At 56.2% G+C, this 18,183-nt stretch overlaps 6 protein-coding genes across 6 annotated transcripts; 3 read left to right on the top strand and 3 right to left on the bottom strand.

Annotated features, from left to right (window-relative positions):
- Positions 1–3,086: 3,086 nt before the first annotated feature.
- Positions 3,087–4,714, bottom strand: BKA78DRAFT_331640 (major facilitator superfamily domain-containing protein; the record flags this gene model as incomplete). Its single annotated transcript, XM_066889897.1, has 2 exons — positions 3,087–4,187; positions 4,235–4,714. The coding sequence occupies 2 exons, from the start codon at positions 4,712–4,714 to the stop codon at positions 3,087–3,089; spliced, it is 1,581 nt and encodes a 526-aa protein (XP_066744656.1).
- Positions 4,715–5,622: 908 nt separating this feature from the next.
- BKA78DRAFT_343899 (uncharacterized protein) lies at positions 5,623–7,997 on the top strand. The gene is made up of 2 exons (XM_066890437.1): positions 5,623–5,758; positions 5,841–7,997. The coding sequence occupies exons 1-2, from the start codon at positions 5,649–5,651 to the stop codon at positions 7,654–7,656; spliced, it is 1,926 nt and encodes a 641-aa protein (XP_066744655.1). The 5' UTR covers positions 5,623–5,648; the 3' UTR covers positions 7,657–7,997.
- A 325-nt stretch (positions 7,998–8,322) lies between these two features.
- BKA78DRAFT_353052 (aspartic peptidase domain-containing protein) lies at positions 8,323–9,838 on the bottom strand (the record flags this gene model as incomplete). Its single annotated transcript, XM_066891475.1, has 2 exons — positions 8,323–8,870; positions 8,923–9,838. 2 exons carry the CDS (start codon positions 9,836–9,838, stop codon positions 8,323–8,325), a joined length of 1,464 nt encoding a protein of 487 aa, XP_066744654.1.
- A 1,120-nt stretch (positions 9,839–10,958) lies between these two features.
- Positions 10,959–11,435, top strand: BKA78DRAFT_353051 (uncharacterized protein; the record flags this gene model as incomplete). Its single annotated transcript, XM_066891474.1, has 1 exon — positions 10,959–11,435. The coding sequence occupies one exon, from the start codon at positions 10,959–10,961 to the stop codon at positions 11,433–11,435; it is 477 nt and encodes a 158-aa protein (XP_066744653.1).
- A 1,894-nt stretch (positions 11,436–13,329) lies between these two features.
- On the bottom strand, positions 13,330–14,547 carry BKA78DRAFT_295833 (alcohol dehydrogenase-like protein; the record flags this gene model as incomplete). Its single annotated transcript, XM_066886530.1, has 4 exons — positions 13,330–13,602; positions 13,652–14,155; positions 14,211–14,369; positions 14,422–14,547. 4 exons carry the CDS (start codon positions 14,545–14,547, stop codon positions 13,330–13,332), a joined length of 1,062 nt encoding a protein of 353 aa, XP_066744652.1.
- A 424-nt stretch (positions 14,548–14,971) lies between these two features.
- BKA78DRAFT_140555 (uncharacterized protein) lies at positions 14,972–15,988 on the top strand. Its single transcript, XM_066882753.1, has 3 exons — positions 14,972–15,492; positions 15,590–15,786; positions 15,875–15,988. Exons 1-2 carry the CDS (start codon positions 15,187–15,189, stop codon positions 15,773–15,775), a joined length of 492 nt encoding a protein of 163 aa, XP_066744651.1. The 5' UTR covers positions 14,972–15,186; the 3' UTR covers positions 15,776–15,786; positions 15,875–15,988.
- Positions 15,989–18,183: the final 2,195 nt, after the last annotated feature.

Raw genomic sequence — 18,183 nt, 5'->3', positions numbered from 1 at the left:
AGTAGGATATGCATGCAGGTGCCACACCCACGACACCGGCCTCAGCTTGGTTCAACCCGCAAGACGTCATGGTTTGTTTGCGCCAAGCGCAGTAAAGAGCTGCGCAAACCTGAATTGTGAACCCCATGACTCTGTTCACTCGACGGCTGCCTGCATCAACTCACTCTTTGCTTCGACTTCTCCACTCCGACGTTAATCTACACGGCGGCCGAATCCGTCGCCGCGCTTCGTCGCCCGTTCCATGTTGAAAGGTTTGTGAGAGCACCAGATATGCACCCGTGAATTTGACATCCAAACGTGTGATGGCTCGCGGTGGCTGGTCTTGCGACATCCATGGCTGCAGGTGGCCGCGTCGTTGTCGTCGTTGTCGATCGACGGCCGGTCCCAACCAAACAACGAGACTCGATCCAAAGAATGATCCAACCCAGCAACAACGCCCATCCCCCATTTTGCCTGCCGTCCCTGCAGCCATGCCATGCCATGCCATTCCAACTCTCCACTATTCCCCATCATCTCGCGTCGGCGACAACGACGACCGAGTACGTAAGCCCTGTCTGTCTGTAGGCACACACGCATTCTTCCATCGACCGTCAGTCGCGCGCGCCAAAACAACACAACAACCAAGACACTTGCAGCGCTCCCATTCGTCCATGTCGCACGGCGTCCGCCGCCGTCTACATACGTCGTCCTCCGTCTTCCTAGCCTGCTCTGAACCCTGCCCAAATCCATCCCTCCGTTCCAGCCTTTTTTGCCTGTCAGAGCCAGTGCGACAGCCCATCGAGACCAGGGCTCCATCGTCAGAGCATGACATCACCCTTCATTCCCCTGCGGCTAAACGACCTGCTCAACTGATAGTCATCGTCACCTCCTACCTCGCTTCCACGTCCTGTTCCTGTCCATCGCACTTTCGTGTCAAAACGACTCGACTGTCTACCATCATGCGCCATGCACCCGCCCCCAACTCGAAGAGATCTGGCTAGCTTTGGCACCATTGCCTTAGGTGGGCTGCATGGTAGTTTAGGCATGTGCGTCTGCTCCCAACTAGCGCCATGTCAACATGTCACGGCCATCATAGCCTTATCGCTAGTTAGCCTGGCGCCGCCACCCCTGTCTGCTCGCTAGCTCCGCTACAGTAGTACGTTTGTACGCCCGCCAGAGACATGATGTGAGCGAACATGTCAAATATCGCGCTCATACATATGGGATCAAGCCATAGACTGCCACCACACACAACTATTACCATTGCACTGCTATGACATGCCTGCTCAGCAAGTGTTTCATTTTTTTTTTTTTTTTTGGCTAGGTAGCCCCAGTGGCCATGCCATGCCATGCCATGCCACTTCAACGGCCTCAAAGGTCAGGCCTGCTAGACCCAATTTGACGCGCCCTCCAGGCAAGAGATATCGCAGCTACGTAGTCCTCCTCGCGTAATCCAGTGTCTCGCCTGGGCAGATTACATAGTGCGCTCATTTCGTCTCAGCCAAAAAAAAAAAAAACCCGGCAGCAGCAACTGCAGCAGGGTGGAAAGGGACATATGTACACATCAATTCTGAGGCACTGCAACAACGGTGCTTGAATCCCCCTTCTTGTACCCGGCCGGCCGGCCTTTGTTGATTTCTCAAACCTCGAAGGAAGTCTTCTGTCCTTGCTGCAGCACTTGAATGCGCCCTACCTATACATGTGCATGCACATCGGCCTAGGTTGGTTGGCAAAACTTCGAGGCTAGGTGCTCCTCCCGTGCGGCGCGAACCTTGTGGTGCCCAGCATCGGAGCCACTTTTTCTTGTCCACTGTGATGGCCACCTTCAAGGCATGGAGAGCAAGCGTGCATCAATGCTCCTCGAATGCATGCAATCGAACACTTGCACCTCGAGGTCAACGACGTTTGCGTTTCGAGGCTGCAGTGGGTGGGTGGTGGGGGGAACGAGAGAAATATTGGACTCTGAGGCTTATTAGATGGTAGTGCTGCAAAAGTTCCACGCCGGCATATTTCTTGAAATCAACAGAGAAGTGTGGGTTTGCAAGTACATGTATAAAGCGAGCATTTTCCGAATGCCGCATACGTAGATGGAAATCTTGGAGTACATGTGTATTTGAGCTCAAAAAGGGGGGGAAGGAGGAGGACGAGCGGGCTACAAGGAGACTTTAAGAACCCGTGAGCCCCTGGAGTTGATGTTACTTTTGCGGCCTCTCTATCGCTGTCAACATTCAAGGCAGAGAGTAAAGATGCACGGATGCATCTCATATTGCCCTCAATGGTCTATGAGTAAACCTCAAAGTCGACATTGGCGCTATACTGTGCACCTCTCGCCCAGGCCACGAAACAGACAATCAAGACTCTACCACGATTCGATTGCTACCTGCATCTATACACAATCCTCGGGCAGGTACTGTACTGTCTTTGAGCATAAAAAACACATGTACTGTACTGTGCCTTTACCGTGACATCCCAAGCAATCCAACGACGACCATGCCTGCGCCGGCCCAATGCGAAATGACGGAAAAGCAGAGTGCAGATATGAAGAAACCTGGGAAGAAAAACGAGTAAAACAACCAATCCGTCCCTTCTACCGGCGATAGGACGTCTGATAAAATCAGATACAATGCTGGCTTTTGTGTCAGTGGCTTTTTGCGAGACAAGAAATGAGAAAAAAGCGAAGTAAAATGGAAGGAGAGTATGTGGGTAAGAAACCACGCGGCTATCATTTTCGCTGTTGGTGTTGAGTTTGGCGCACGCCGCCAACCAGTTCGCGCACCTCTGGGGGCAGACGAAGTAAACGAGAGGTGGAAGTAAGACTTGTGGCGCTCGCAGCCACTTGGCAACTTCCAATATCTGTCCTTCTAGAAGGCTGGGTGGCCCCAATCTCCCTAGCCGCGAAGCACTCGGGATGCTCCCTGTCCGTGCTCTCTTTTAGAATTTCTCTGCGATTTCCCCCATGAGCCACGATTGTTGCGACCGAGCCTCGGAGGATGTAGATGGAGTGGTTGGATGGGTTAAAGTGCAGAGAATATGTGGGCCTGGAGAACGAACGATTTCGCGTGGTGCCTATAACGACCTTCAGCGGAGCCAAAAGGGCCAACTCGTCTTCACGCAGCTCTTTCCCGCTCTTCCTGGTCGCTGCTCCTCGCCTTCTTACCGCGCCTCTCTCCCATGAATACTGCCGCCGCCATGGCTGCGAGACCGCAGACGCCGCCCATGACAGCCATCATACCGCCAAAGCCGAGCACACCCTTGAGAGCACCCGCTACGAGCGGCCCAATCGCCAACCCAGCATTCCACACCATGCTGTTGAGGCCGTACAGCTGGGCATACGGGCCACGCTCGCCAAACAGGGTCGGGTTGGCCGCGTGATAGCGCTCGACGACGAAGCCAGCCTCGACCAGCGACGGCGCGTTGACGATGGCCATGCCGATGCCGCAGAGCGAGAGCAGCACGCAAAAGATGGGGAGGCTGCTGGCGTTGGTTGACGCGTTGGGTCCGTCATTACCACCGCCATGGCCGGCGAGGAGGCTCAGTCCTGACAGCGCGTTGGTCCCGACACCTGCGGTGCGCGCACCCGGTACGCCTTGGAAGCCCATTGTCACGGGCACCAGCCACGTGTAGCCGATGATGGCAACGGTGCGCGGTCCTAGCCGGTCGACGGCCCAGCCGGCACCGGGGCCTACGATAAGGTCGAAGGTGCCGAGAGAGAGAAAGAGGAGACCTGCTCGCAGACTGTTGAAGCCAAAGAGCTCCTTGGCGGCTACTGGGAGCGTGCTGTCAAAGGTACCCATTAGGAGAGCTTGCACGAAACCGACAAATAGAGCCGTGACGAGGCGCGGGGAGCGGAGGAGACTCAGGATGGGTACGTGCCGGGTCAGGAAGGACGGATTTTGTGGGAGGACGTAGGAGCTGTCTGGAGCGATATTGGACGAGTCGCTGGAAGGGAGGAGAGGACTGCGCTCCGTCGGTATCGAAGGGCTCGGTACTTCGGACTCTCGAGGCGGACCGTTGATGTTCTTGGTGGGCGGCTCTTCCAGGCCGTATTTGACAAGCTCTTTACGTTCAATGACCAGTAGACGCATGAGGAAATCTATAATGACGACTGCAAGGCTTACGCCAAAAACTCCGGTATAGCCAGTGTGGCGATAAAGGGCACCGCCGAGGACAGGCGATATGAGACCGCCTACCGTCATGAGGCTGTATATCTAGCAATTGTCAGTTGTGGTCCATAGCGTTTGGGTATTGAACCTACACTCCCAATGACTGCCCCCATATTTTCGGATCCAACCGTCTCCACGAGTAAGGCCAAGCCAACTACCCAAACGACGGCAGCTGAAAGTCCCTGCAATGCTCTTGCTATGGTCAAGGCGAGAATTGATTGACCAAGGGCAAAGAGAATTGTTGCCAGGAGCAAAGACGTCAGACCCAGTAGAAAGGGCATCCGACGCGTTCCCCAACGGTCAGCGAGCACGCCGGTGATGGGAGAGCCAATTACGGATGCGCCGGCGTAAACGGCCAGCAAATTTGAGACTTGCTTCTGAATCTGATCCTCGGACAAGTGGATGCGGTCCTCGAGCATAAAGGGCAACACCGGCACTATCAGACAATAAAGAACCATGTCGGTAAAGATTCCCATGCCCACGGTGCTAACGATGAAGCCCTTGGAGGACCGCCATCGAAGGCCAATGGGGTGCCGGGGCGGCGGCCGTGGTTCAGAGTGCGTTCCGGGCATGTGTGCTGATGGCATTGTCGGGACGACAAAGTCGATGGGACAGCACGAAGGTGCGCCTTGGATGCCCATATAAGCGAGTTTTGAGACTCCCTGTGACGACAGCGAAGTGGTGATTTAGGCGCCCAATTCGAGAAAAAGATCCGCACAGGGGATGAAGCTTTGGTCAGAATGCGGTTTGCACGCGGGTAGCAACGGCCACGGGCATGCGCAGATGTTGAACAACCCGACGAGGGCGAATTGGGACCTTTGGAGAGAGGAAAAGGCTCAACAACTGATGGCAATCGACTTCTTGAACAGAAAATCTGAAACAGAGCCGCCAAGGGAAGTGGGGTACCGGATACGGTAGGTGCGAGCCAGGGACAGCCAGCAGCCCAACTCAACGTCCTGACGTCGAAAAAAGAGAGATAGCGAAATAGAGGGCTGCAATTGGGTCTTTTGGAAATAAAAAGTATCCCAGTCCCGGGGAGCGGCGGACCAGAAACCCAAGTTCAAGATGAAGGATATATGAATAGCGCTTACTGCAAAAGACCGACAGCGCTGCCGACGTTGCCGTGCACTTGATCCGGCGATGGCTGGATACATTAGTCTGTCTACGCACACAGACGCGTTCCATAAAGCTGACCAGTAGGCCGGAATGCGCCGTACCGGACGTGCTAATTCGCAATAGTCCTGACCGAGGAGATGGCCAGGCTGAGTGGCTAGTCATCCGAGTCTCAGTGTTGGTAGTCGCCGAACACTGCGGCTCCTACAAATCATCTTGGCCATGGGGGATTCGGCAGGCGATTCTACTGCGAGGCGCCCGCGCGATGAGGGATGCCGAGAATGCTGTGGAGTTGCAAAGTCGATTCCACAGACGACATCACCTTGAGACATGCTGGTTTAGTCGTGGCCGCCGCCAAGCTCAGGAAACCACCTGCGACCCTTCCTCGCGATCATGTCGACGACGAAACCTCCACCGACTCCCAATGGCCTGTCTAACAGATCACCGTCTAAAATGTCTTCCGACCAATCCACGCCCTCCTCATTGACGATAAATCGGAACAAGTAAGCGCACCTCCAGGCATAGTTTCTGCTCGCTGCGTCCAGCTGCCTCTATAGCTCCTCATACTGACAACTTGATTTGCAGACACTGGAAATATATCTCTAGCTATCATGGCGCTTGGTTGAATTTGCAGCCCGACCTCCTCGAGTCCCTTGCGAACAGCAACTACTCTTCGCCGCGCCCCCGTCAAATTGACCCTGCCGTCTTTTTCGATCTCGTCAAGATTCGCAAAGCTGTTGAAGAAGCAACCGACCTCGCCGTGCGCGCCTCAACCGATTTGACCTCTGCGGCACTGAACAACTTGCTGAAGAGTTCGCACAACAACTCATGGGGTGCCAATGCTGCGGCATATGGCCTGGTGGCACCTGGAGGCGCTGGCGCAAATACCAAATTGAGCAAGGAGAGAAAGTTTCGCATGCGCGAAAAGGCTACGCAGAGGCTGTCGCAAGCATATCGGTTGGATGAAATTGCGGCCAGCGTCGCGACCATGCAATCGGCATCGGCATTGGAGCAAGTCGCCAACTTCGTCTTGGAAAAGAAGGCCAATGATCACGATGCTATGTACGTCCATTTTTTCCACGAAAAGATACCGTCGCGCTCCGTCGCCGACTACACTCCGCTCGACACACTGGATGCGCTGGTTAGTGAGAGACCTTCGGATGGCTCGCCATTGAGAACTCTTGCGTTGACAAAGCTGTTCAAAGAAGACTATGCTGGCGCCGTGCGAGATTTGACACACGGCTTGCCAGTGGCGCGGCACCGGCAGCAATTGATTTTGGCAAAGTCGGACAGCGAAGACACCGGGAGATATCGAGACCAGGTTCTTAAAGAAGAGGCCCAGCCCAGCAGCTTGGAGGCCCAGCTACTGTTCCATCGAGCCGGCGCATACCTCCGGTTGGCGTGTCAGCATATCAGCACTGCTTTGGACGGTCTGGCAGAATTCGATGCAATGCGTCAGGCTCAGAAGGAGGCATTGCCAGACACAGACTCAGAGCTGCCCGTTCTGCAGCCCGAGGAGCAACACGGCCATCGCAGAAGGCTTGAAGGCCGCAAGCTGGTCAAAACCAACGCGAAAAGAGCGCTTCGAGATTATGAAAGCTTCCTCTCAAAACTGGACTACACCGCTGGCCAGGCTACCTCCAAAGACGCGACATCTGGACCAACTCCGGAGATCACTTCGTCTGTCCATGCCGTCTCTTCTCTCTTCTCAAGCACCCCTCCCGCCGACCTTCCACCATTTCCAAATCCCGACTCCTCGTCTACCCAGTACCCTCACGAGCTAGTCACCTACCACCCGCTCCTAACCGACGCCCTACACTCCCTCCTGCTCTGCCACGCGCTGCTGCAAACCAGTGCGACCGAACTCCGCCGCCACGCCCTCAATGCCGCCCGCCTAACACGCCTCAGCGACGGCGCGCCCATCTTCCTCGCCGCCCGCAGTCCCGCACGTGCCGACTGGATCGAGGTTCTGCGCCACGCCCCTGCCGATTGGCTCTCCGACATTACGTCCGAGTCCTGGGATGCCATGAGCCGGCCCCCTGGTCACCGCAGCTGGGACGTCATGGAGGGTCGAGATGATGAGCCGTCCCAGTCCATGACGCGCATGAGCGCAGCGCAGCGGATTGGAGCGCATGCAGAGCGCGAGTGGCAGACGGCGGCGGGGAAGCGCGTCAGTGGCATTGCGAGGTGGGTCCGAGAGGCGCCCAAGTCGGTAGAAGGAGGCAAGAAGAAAAAGAAGGCGAGGACTAAACGAACAAAGGGAGAGAATGGTGCTCGTCGAGAGAAGATGGTAGAAGCGGGAGATGCGGAAGGAGGAGCTGAAGTCTACGATGTTACTCCCGAGAGCGAGAAGTTTTCGAAGTTGACGGACGGGATGAGAAGAGTTGAATTGGCGCTATAGGGAGCGTTGAGAAGCTTTTGCGGTTGGAGAGGTCTGACAAGGTTGGACTGGTTTGGTGAGCTTTGCGAGGGGCGTAGCGCGAGAGGAATTTTTGTTTCGAGATACCACTGTAAGAAAGTCACTGGTCACAAAATCGATCACGCTTTGAACAAGCTGTTGTTGGATGAAGAAGAAACTTTGGCTGTGAAAGCCTCAAGACGGCACAACAGGAAATAGCAGCTGGCCTCTCCGAACAGGGTGCCATGTTCGAGAGACTTATGGAGAGAACAAACACAAACTGCAACCCGCTACAGCCATTGTCAAGCTGGCATTTATTTCCAGGCACTGAACCTTTGTCGCTACGAATTTGAAAACGAGGCAACTCATCTCCTCGGACGCTCGAGTTCTGGCCACAATCTTTGCATTAAGGTCTAGAAGTATCCAGCCTATCGAATCCACTACCATTACAGTTGAAGTGGGTGGTGTCATGCTATTTGTGCAAATCCACATCCGCCGCCAGCGCCCTCCGCAACAGCTCTGCGCTCCTCGGCAACGACGCGCCACTGCTGCAGCGTCTCATACTACATCTTACAAAAAGAAGCCGTTTCCAAAATACCCGGCCGCAAGGAAGAAAAGCCCCCATCCGCCCACCAGCACCTCGATGCTCTTCCCCGCGACCCCACACCGTCAGGCACCGGCCACGGCCGCCGCCGCTGCGGGCGTGCTCACGGCCTGCGCGCCGGGCGTGTTGAGCGCACCGGGCGTGCTCGCCGCAGCAGCAGGCTGGCCAGCGCCAGCACCAGCACCAGCACCAGCACCAGCGCCGCCAGCGCCAGCGCCAGCACCGCCAGCAGCCTGGGGTTGCGTAGCAGCCTGGCCGGGCGCGGGGGGCTGGCCGACTTTGGGCGCAAAGCCGACCGTCTTGTCGCGGCCGTTGAAGACGACGAATTGCGTGCGGAACATGATGTCGCCGTAGATTTGCAGGTTGGCGCCCGAGTTGCCCTGTACGCCGCCGAAACACGTCTGGTTCTGCGCGTCGATGGCCGCGAACGTCACGGCGTTGCCCGGCACGTTGGCCACGTACGTGTCGCCGATGGCGACGCCAAAGTCGGGAAGCTTCGAGCTGCATGGGTACGTGAAGCCGCCGGCTTGCTGGTCCAGGCGAGCGCCTTGGACTTGGGCGTAGTACTGGCGGGCGACGTTGTCGTCGACGAGGAGCAGCGAGGTGCCGGTGTCTAGGGGGTGTGTCAGGATAAAGTGCGAAAAGGGGAGAGAAAGGGGGCTTACCAGCAATGGCAGCGTTGGCCTGGGGGTTCTCGACGCGCTTGCCGCCAATGGTGAAGAACTTGGAGTCGACCTTCCAGAATCCGCTGGCAGCGTCAACAGGGGCAAAGGTCATTTGACCCTGGAACTTGGTCTGATCGATGCGGCCGAACTCGTAGGAGCCAGAGGCATCGTTCCTCAGGTCAGCAGTAAAGACGGGCTCCTGGAGAGTGGGCAGGAGGTTCTCAAAGAACGTCTTTTGCTGCTGGGGCTTGACGGTGTTGAGGTTGCTGAAGGCGAGACCGACGAGGCCGTCGGTGGCCGTGTCCTGGACGAACGATTGTGAGACAGCCGTGGCGAGCTCAACGGCCTGGCCAGTGACGGTGGCACCGCCAATGTTGACGACGTCAGTTCCAACGGTGCCAGCGGCTCCGCTGCCGTCTCCGTAGCTGATTTGCCAGGTGGCGCCCTGAGATGCCTTGAAGCTGGTGCTCTGGCCTGGGTTGAAGGCGGCGTGCTGGCCAATGGTTGCCTGGTTGAGCGAAGTAGAAAAGACCCACAGGTCGGAGCTGCCGCTGTCAAAGTCGAGGTTGAGCGTCTGGCCGCCAATGTTTACTGGGGAAAGAAAAAGAGCGGCGCCATCTTCAGGATTGGCAGAGACGAGACCACCAGCCTTGTTGGTCAGGTTGAGGGCGTTGTCGTTGGAGACGACGATCCTGGTGTCAATGGTTGGATGCTCAAAGCCGTACTTGCGGAAGACCTTGCGCATGGCGGCCATGCCATTGGTCCGGGCGAGGGCATTTGGGTTCGCAGCACGCTCGACCTTGAACGAACGCTTGCCGAGAGGCCTGCGGTTGATGGTCCGGGTGGGATTAGGGACGGCCACGGCGAGGGCCGCCAAAAGAGCGACGAGTACAACTGTCACGTTGAATGAAAACATGGTGACAGACACGCTTGGCCGGCAAACGTGCGGGCAAAGAGAGAATTAGACGAGGTAGGAAAAATAAAAAAAGAGGCCAAAGTATACAATGGTCTCTCAGAGACAAGAATAGCAGCCTACAGGACAGGCGTGCTAGGAAGAAGTGAAAAATTCGGCCAGAGAGCGAAACTGAAAAGGACGGAAGAAAAGAAAAGACTCGAGTCCAACAGGATTTGAGACTGCTGGAAACACGGCCGTCTATGAGACAAAGCCCAGGACAGGGCGTATGGGGATTTGGTTTTTAAAAGCGAGCACGGCCATGTCGTGAGACGGCCGGGTCAGTGGCAGACTTGGTCGTCATCTTGGCCAGCAGAGGCAAAACGATTTGCAGGTCTGCGGAGACAATGGTGGAGGAGAGGCAGCATCGACACGCGCGGGGCGCGGACACGCGAGACGCGCCATGGCGAAGGCGAGGGGGGCTGGAGCTGGAAGTGTGAGAGAGGATGATGGTGTTGAGGCGGGAGCGTGCGAGCGTCTCAGGAGTGCATCAAGCAGCATCGTCAGCTGAATCCTACGGCTGTCAACTGTAAGTAGGTACGCAAAAGCTGTGTTCACATCCATTTTTGGATGGAGGTTGGGAATAGAGGAAGAAGTGTTGTCGTTGCGCGTCGTAGGAGTGTGGGAGCAACTTTTGCTTACTGTACCTACCCGACGAACCGACAAGCGAACCCGAACGCCGGGACGGCGTCGTCACGTCTCTCTCCTTTCCAACTCCCCTGCCACTCCCTCCACCACACCTATCTTGATCCGACTTCCGTCCAGCCTTACAGCGCGCTGCCAAGCTCTGTTTTTTCCTCTCTCGCCTTTCCAACCTCGGCGCTGGTTCTGTGACGCCCACTCATCCCACACCGACCGTTTGTACGCCACACCGCGCAGCCAATCAACTCCCTAGTCTGCTCGTCCTACGCGTAACGGTACCGTCCAGTGCTACTCTGCTGCGCCGCGCTGCAGCACGTTCTCGCAGCTTTCGCCCAGGCCCCCCTCGCATCTACCCCCAGGTCGCCTTGCCCCGCCGCAAATCCGACCCTTGCCCCCCAGCGTCAATAATACCTCCTCCCTCTCGCCCTACTACACACACGTCATGGACACCAGCAACGACGGCGCCAGTGGATCCCGTCCTGCCCTCTACTCTTCTCCCTCTGCGAGCTTCGACGCGCTGCGCGAGCAAATCATCGCCAACGCCAGGGTGCTGTATGGCCGCGAGCACAAGCTGATAGAGGTCATCACGTCCAAGGAGCTCGACGGCTCCGAGTTGGTGCTGCAGCAAAACTTTGCCTACCTCGTCGCCTTTGGCACCGGCTCCTCGTCCTCGATACCCGGCGTCGGCGGCCTGTCCAGCTCCAGCAGCATGAGCAGCGCGTGCGGCGTCACCATCCTGAGCTGCAGCGAGCCCGCCGAGACGCGCGACGAGGCCATGCGCAGCCTGCTGGACGAGGTCGAGGCCGAGGTGGGCGAGCTGGTCACCAAGGAGCTCAAGGACCAGAAGATTCCGATTGAGCGGAGGCGCAGGAGGAGAGAGAGGCTCGTCGAGCAGAGCAGATTGGCGAGGTCGGCTTAAAGCTGGGACGTCACTTATTGGGCGGGGAGATTGTTGGGCGGGGACCGCGATTGGTGGAGGCTTGCATAAACACGAGCAAGGAACAGAAAATAATAGGGGCAATATGCATCAGCAGACGAATGGGGAAATTTTGGATCGAGAGGATGGAGCAAACTGACAGCGGCCCCCTACAAAACGCTTGACCGTCTACGAGACGGGCCCGCCGTCAAGAACCAGTGTCAAGGAATCCTACAAACAGACCTCTCATCCTTCCCCGGCGAACAAGAAAGAAGAAAAACTCAAAAAACCCCTGACGGCCGTGGATGCCTGGGCGGACCCTCACTTGAAGAAAGGACCAGCTACCATTTACCACCAACCACCTCCTCACCTTGCCTGTTCCACATCTCACCTCTACAACCGCACCATCCATCGCTGGCCCGTCGCGGATCCCCTCACTATCCTGTCTCCACCATGGTGCCCGTCAACGTCACACTAAACCTACTTCTTCCTTTTCCCTCGGTCGCGTCGCTCACCTCATCAGCCCCCCTTCCTCGTCCTGTCCCTTACTGTTTGGAGTAGCAAGCGCTTGGTTCAAGAAATATTTCTCCCAACCTCCGGATGAATCGGCTTTGATTTGATTGAGTATCTTTCTGTGCTTGCTGGAGTAGCTGAAGATCCATCTCCCATTTGGCCTGTAGCCTGTCCCTGTTTTGAGTCGTTACTGCCTTTGGTGTTTGCTTTTCATTGGTATTTGCTTTTTCCCTTTGGTGTTGGGCGTTCAGCGTTGTCCGTTTGTCTTGAATACTGTGTCGCTTTGGTGTATCTCTACATGTACTACATTCACATCGAGACTATATATATAGAGCTTATTGGTATCCACCCATCTCACAACTCGCTGAAGCCAAGAGAAGACGGCGGAGATAGGGAAAGTGGCGTGGGCCACGAGAGAACACTCGAGTGCCTCGCCGCTCAAAGACTTTGAGACTGAGAGCTCGTAGAGGGAGAGCTGCTGGGAGCAGTCAAGCACCTCTACCGCGCCGTGGAGTTGCCACCTCCGTTGCAGCTCACCATTGCATCATGTGTCGTCGCCTTTCCTCCAGTCTTGCACCATCATGCCATTTCTTGGCCAACCTCTCTCTCGCCTTCCATCTTCGGTCCCTCCATCAAACCCTTTCATACCAAAGACACCAAGACGGGGCAACCGCAAAATGACAAGACGGGGCAGCAGCGCAGGTGATGATCCAATTATCAAATACCAAAACCCACAGACCACCGAAAACTCCAAGAACTTGACCATCCGCTGCACCTCCCTACTCCACTCAACCGCCCAGCGCCCAGCGTCTGCAATCTTGACATCTGCTCGGCACGCACGCGCCTGTCCGAGCGCGGAGCCGAATACAGCGCCTGAGGACGGATACGAAGGCTTTTTCAACAAGAACGCTACCAGTCTTGGACGTAGTACCAAGCATCGGCGTTTGGGAGGTGGATGCGGAGCAAAGAGGCTGAGGCGGGGCGGGCGGGCACATGTCGACTTATGTTAAGGGGAGACATCCATTGGGGAGATTCATGTGATAACGCGACCGTCATTGCGTCAGGGGTAGCCGTCAAGCGGGTGAGACGGAAATTTTTGCTGGCCTTCACAATGCGCGCATACGCGCTACCAGCAAATTGATGCGCCAGCGGCACTAACCTAAAAGAGGAGTCGAAAAAGGCGACAGGCGCGCAAGAGTTTGAAGAGGAGGGGGAATCGTCATTTGAAATATGTACAGCAAAAGGGGAATCAATCTTCAAGTCCCCTCAAATCATCATCATCCGTTTACCTGCCAACCATTCATTCTCCGCGAGCTCGTCCCAGATATCTCTTAACTCAAAACCGCCAACGCCTTGCATCAATCAATCATCTCTTTTTGGGTCTTTACTTGGAAGTGTCGAGGACGTAGCGGCCGGCGATGGCGCCCTTCTCCATGAGCTCGAACACCTTGGGCAGTTCCGACAGGCCGACGACCTTGAAGGGTGCCTTGATGAGGCCGCGCGTGAAGAAGTCGATGGCCTCGGCAGAGTCCTTGCGGTTGCCCACGTAGGAACCCTTGATCCTGATCATCCTGACCACGCTCTCGAAGACGGGAGCCTTCAGGAAGGCGTTGCCAGGCAGACCAATGCAGACGACGGTACCCTTGGGACGGACGTACTATTCAATGTTAGCAGCCGAATTTTTGTAGCTGAAATTAGGTGTTTACCTCTGCGGCTTGCTGGAACGGCCTCTCGCTGACAGCGAGCAGGATGACAGCGTGGGGACCCATGCCATCAGGGGAAGCGGCTTGCACATCCTTGACAACGTTCTTGCTCTTGGCAAAATCGATGAAGGTCTTGACACCCATGGACTCGCACATTTGCTTCTTGTCGTCACCAGTATCAATGGCAATGACGTGGATGCCCATGGCATTGGCGTACTGAAGAGCGAGGGAACCGAGACCGCCACCAGCACCAACAATGGCAATGGTTTGGCCAGGACGGACCTCAGACTCCTTCAGACCCTTGTAGACAGTGATACCGGCGCAGAGGACGGGAGCAATGGCAGCGAGGTCGGTTCCAGGAGGAATCCTAGCAACGTGAGCAGCCTTAGCTACGCAGTATTGCTGGAAAGAACCGTCGACGGTGTAACCGGAGAGGATGGGCTCGGGGCAGAGGGGCTCGTCGGCCGACATGCAGTAGTCACAGGAGCTGCAAGAGCCGTTCAACCACTGGGTGGATTGTTAGTATCTAAGCCAGACTCGGACTTTCCTTTGGATTAATTACCTTGACACCAGCGAGATCGCCGACCTTGACGTTGTTGACCAGCGAGCCGAGCTTGACAACCTCACCAGCACCCTCGTGGCCACCGACCAGAGGAAGCTTGGTGGGCAGCGGCCAGTCGCCGTGCCATGCGTGGAGGTCAGTGTGGCAGACACCAGAGTACTTGAGATTGGTTAGTATCAATATTCATGCTAAATGGCAATCCAGAATTCACCTTGATGTTAATCAGGACCTCGTCAGGGCCAGGCTCAGGAACCGGAATTTCCTTGAATTCGATGGGCCCGCCATTCTTCTCAAAGACCTGGGCCATTTGAGTCTTGGGGATCTGTGGAGCAGCCATTGTGATTGATGTGCGAGTGTTGTATATTCAATTGGGTCGAAGAAGAGAGGATTGGAGGACTGGTGAGTGAGGATGGGTTTGAGGACATTGGCAGCAACTTTATAGCAGCAGCAAACACGACCAAAATGGCAACAGCAACCCCGCCTTACAAGGTTCAGGAGGGCAGGCACAGCAGGGACAAGCCGGACACGGTTTCGGGCTTCCCTTGATCCAATTCAGGACGCGCCGGCCTTCCGGAACGTCGACAGACATGATGGGAGATGCGGAGACCAACAGCGCGCGCCATTGGCCTGGACAAGAGTCGTGGTGTTAGGTGGCCGCCGCGGTGGGTTCGTCGAATGAGATAGGATGCCGGGCTCGGCCAAGGTCAGCGAACATCGGATCGAATGCTGAACACGATGGGTGCAGGTCGTTGTCGTCGACGATGTCGTGGTTAGGAACACCTCGCCCAACCTCTCCTGACATCATACGCGACTGAGCCCCGTAACACCATGTCGGCGTGACTGTCCAGGTCAAAATCACGCACCGCGCCGTCACAGCATCCACCCATAATAATGCTTCGCGCCCTCGCCGCGCCCGACCTGGCGAGCTTCCGCCGCTCCTGGTTCCCATTGTCCTATCCAACAACGTTATCGTATCATGATGCCTCTTGCTCACTGCAGCCGCCGCCACCACCGCCTCGCAAGGCGACCCACCGACAAAAGCCCAGACCCGCTGCACCGAGATGCTCTCCCGTTTCCCCAGCGCCTTCCCCAGGTCCGACGCCCAGCCGTTGATGGCTCCGTGAGGCTCTGCGGAAGAAACCAAATGGAATGGACGCGGACTCGTGGAAAGGGCCGAGCGTTGGAGGCAAACATGTTTGTCAGGAGATGCAGCAGCGGATGCGAGAAAATACGACTTCCGAAAATTCCAGACCGTTTTCTGTCACGAACTACATGCATAGATGTATCCCGAATTTCCCTTGCAATCCAGTCTTTTCCTTGTTCGTCGGGGATATTTTAAAGGCTCCTGCCTGTTACCAGCATCAATTGACAGTCCCCAGGATTTCTTGCGCTTTTTTCTCGAAACAGGAATTGACCAGATCCAAAGACATGTTCTGGATGAAAGTCTTGTAATACATCGTACCATATCCGCAGACGGACATGCAACAGCCAATCGCTCACGTCACTCCTGCTTCGCAGCCTTCACGACTCAACAAAATCCATTCCTCGGCCTTTTCACTGACTAGAAAACGCACCTGTAGGCTCCACTTCCATCTCACTCTTCCAAAACTACCAACGACACCGCTCTCGCTCGTCCCACGCGGCCAACACTTCCCTTTGTCCAGCGCAACAAGTTCCCTTGAACCGAGCAACGACTCGCGCCGGCCGATCAACCTGGGGCCATTGGGGCAGACAGCCTTGATCCCTGCTCCCCGTTGAACCCCACCATGCGCACCGCCCAGCGCTTTTTTGCTCCACGCAACGACGCACAGCGACCGCCTGGTAATCGGTCAGACGGAATGGGCGCGCCAAATCAATGCTCAGGGGGCAACGACAGGCGATGAGGCCGGCAATGATGCGGTAATGCTGCTGATACGGCTCCGCCTCGACGCGGCTGTGGGCTCTTGCAAACGCCGTCGTGTGCGTCGGCAGCGGAGATATGCTGCAGTACTGTTTGCGAGTCTGACATTCACAACCGACAAGCCATGCAAAAGCTTAGCGCAGGACAAACATCTGATTCTCACGCCAGAACCCAAGACGCCCAGGAGTTCGGCTGGCAATCAAAACCGAAAAAGAACAAAGGCCATTGGAGGGGATTGGAAGCTCAGCCATGCCCTCTCCCTCGACCCCCACCTGGCATCCCGGGAGGGACCCTCCCCGCACCAGGTGCCCCTTCCCCAACCCGTCCCCACGCATGACGCTAGCGGTGGGGCCCGCTGCTGTGCTCGCGCAACGGAACCCCGGACGCGCTTTGCGTTGTTGTCGCGGTGTGGGTGTGGTTGTGCATGTTTGGTGCGGGGCAGCGTGCAGCATCTCTTACACGTTGATGGGGAAAAGGGCCGATGTTTGGCAGCAGGCAGGGAGGCAGGCAAGCAGGTGGGAATCAGTGATGCTTTCTCCTGATTCCTGAAGCAATGCTGCGCAAGTACCTAGGGGACGTTAAGTGTTCCCCCAAGGCCGCATTAATCGTGGACTTAACACTGCACAAAGCAAAAGCTGTCAGCAGCGTGATCCACAGACGCAGAATTGAGGACTTTGATCCAAGCTACTCAGAGCAATCAATCTTCATTACATCATGAAAACAAAAGTCCATCTAAGGCAGGTATCCGGAGAGCAATCAAGCCAATCCCCAGCTTTACTCCTGTTGCAGCCAACCTCTCAAGTCTCAGAATCTCAAAACTTCTCCTCTGCTTTCTCCTTCCTGCCCAACAATTGAAATTTTACCGATCCCCGCTCAACCTCATCAACACGGACGGGCCGGCCGTAATGTCTTCTCCTCGTGCTCCGATGAATCAAGCAGAGAGGATGAGCCACCAAACGAATTCCATCCACAACTTCAAAGTCCCCCCCTTTTGACTCTACCATTTTAGCACCTTTGCCACGACTTCGTTCTCTTTATGCTGCCCCTGCTGCAGCACTGGGGCTTGCGCTTCCTATTCCAAAGTTCTTTCTTGTCCTTCCAGCGCCCGTCACCCATTTCCAACTCAAGTACTCTCTTCTCCGCATTCTTCGCCCGTAATTCGCTCTCCCTCTCTCTTTGTCCCAAGACAGATGTATGAATTGTCAGTCACAGGGGACTCAAGACGGTAATACCGCTTGTGATCAACCAGCTGTTGGGAGGCTGAAAGCCAACCCCGTCCTCAAAAACAACTTGACATCTTCAGCCAGAAGAAAGATAAAAGGGGCAAGGAAGCCCAAGGTCCAAACACCAAATATTCTCCTAAGACTCATTCCGGATTCCTTGGTCTCAACGCCAACTTTAGCAGAAACAGAGCTCGCAAGGCTCGTCACACTCTCCGCGTCTCTGTGGAATTTCCATATCGTAGGAAAGGGGTATTGATAAAACAGTCCCCACCGTATCCAACGCCAACAATACGCCCGTCCATTCATGAAGCAAGCCAATCGACCGACCGACCAAGCCGACCAGCTACCAGCTTAGGGGGAATCACAATAGCAATCGCGCCACGCTCAAAGAGCAAACAACAATCGACGAAGCCCCTCAAGAAGTCCTCCCTCCCAACAGAAATTGCCAAATCCGCTTCGTTCATCTGCTAAAGCAGTCTCCCCTCGGACCCACAACTCCGCGTCCGCGTCCTCCGCGCCTCCAGGTCCCAGCCATGCGCGTCTGACGACGACCCCAGCGAGGCCGACTTGCCCGAGGACGCCATGGTGGTTGCGTCCGACGAGCCAAAGCCCAGCCCCAGGCTCAATCCCAGGGGTCCGAGGTCGTTGTCGTTGTCGTTTGCGTCGGATGCGTTGCCAGTGTCCAGCCATCCGCCGGTTCGCGGCGATGCGGCACCCATCACGCCCGAGGACGACGATTTGCGATGCACGTCGTTGTGGCGTCGAGCAGGTGGAGGCGATTCCAGCGGAAATTGGTGTTGCTGCGGCGGTTGCTGCTTGCCAAAGCTCCCACTGCCGCTGCCGCTTCCGC

The sequence above is a fragment of the Phyllosticta capitalensis genome, assembly GCF_038381095.1.
Source record: "Phyllosticta capitalensis strain CBS 128856 chromosome Unknown BKA78scaffold_5, whole genome shotgun sequence".
NCBI classification, from domain to species: Eukaryota; Fungi; Ascomycota; class Dothideomycetes; order Botryosphaeriales; family Phyllostictaceae; genus Phyllosticta; species Phyllosticta capitalensis.
Note: the sequence above shows the minus strand (reverse complement) of the source record. Positions and strands in the feature narration are given on the sequence as shown.

Bases quoted from the DNA above. Each gene is read 5' to 3' on its own strand.
- BKA78DRAFT_343899 (XM_066890437.1), top strand. From the start codon at position 5,649: ATGTCGACGACGAAACCTCCACCGACTCCCAATGGCCTGTCTAACAGA. The intron at 5,759-5,840 runs GTAAGCGCACCT...CTTGATTTGCAG, and splicing joins TTGACGATAAATCGGAACAA to ACACTGGAAATATATCTCTA.
- BKA78DRAFT_140555 (XM_066882753.1), top strand. From the start codon at position 15,187: ATGATGCCTCTTGCTCACTGCAGCCGCCGCCACCACCGCCTCGCAAGG. The intron at 15,493-15,589 runs GTATCCCGAATT...GACAGTCCCCAG, and splicing joins CACGAACTACATGCATAGAT to GATTTCTTGCGCTTTTTTCT.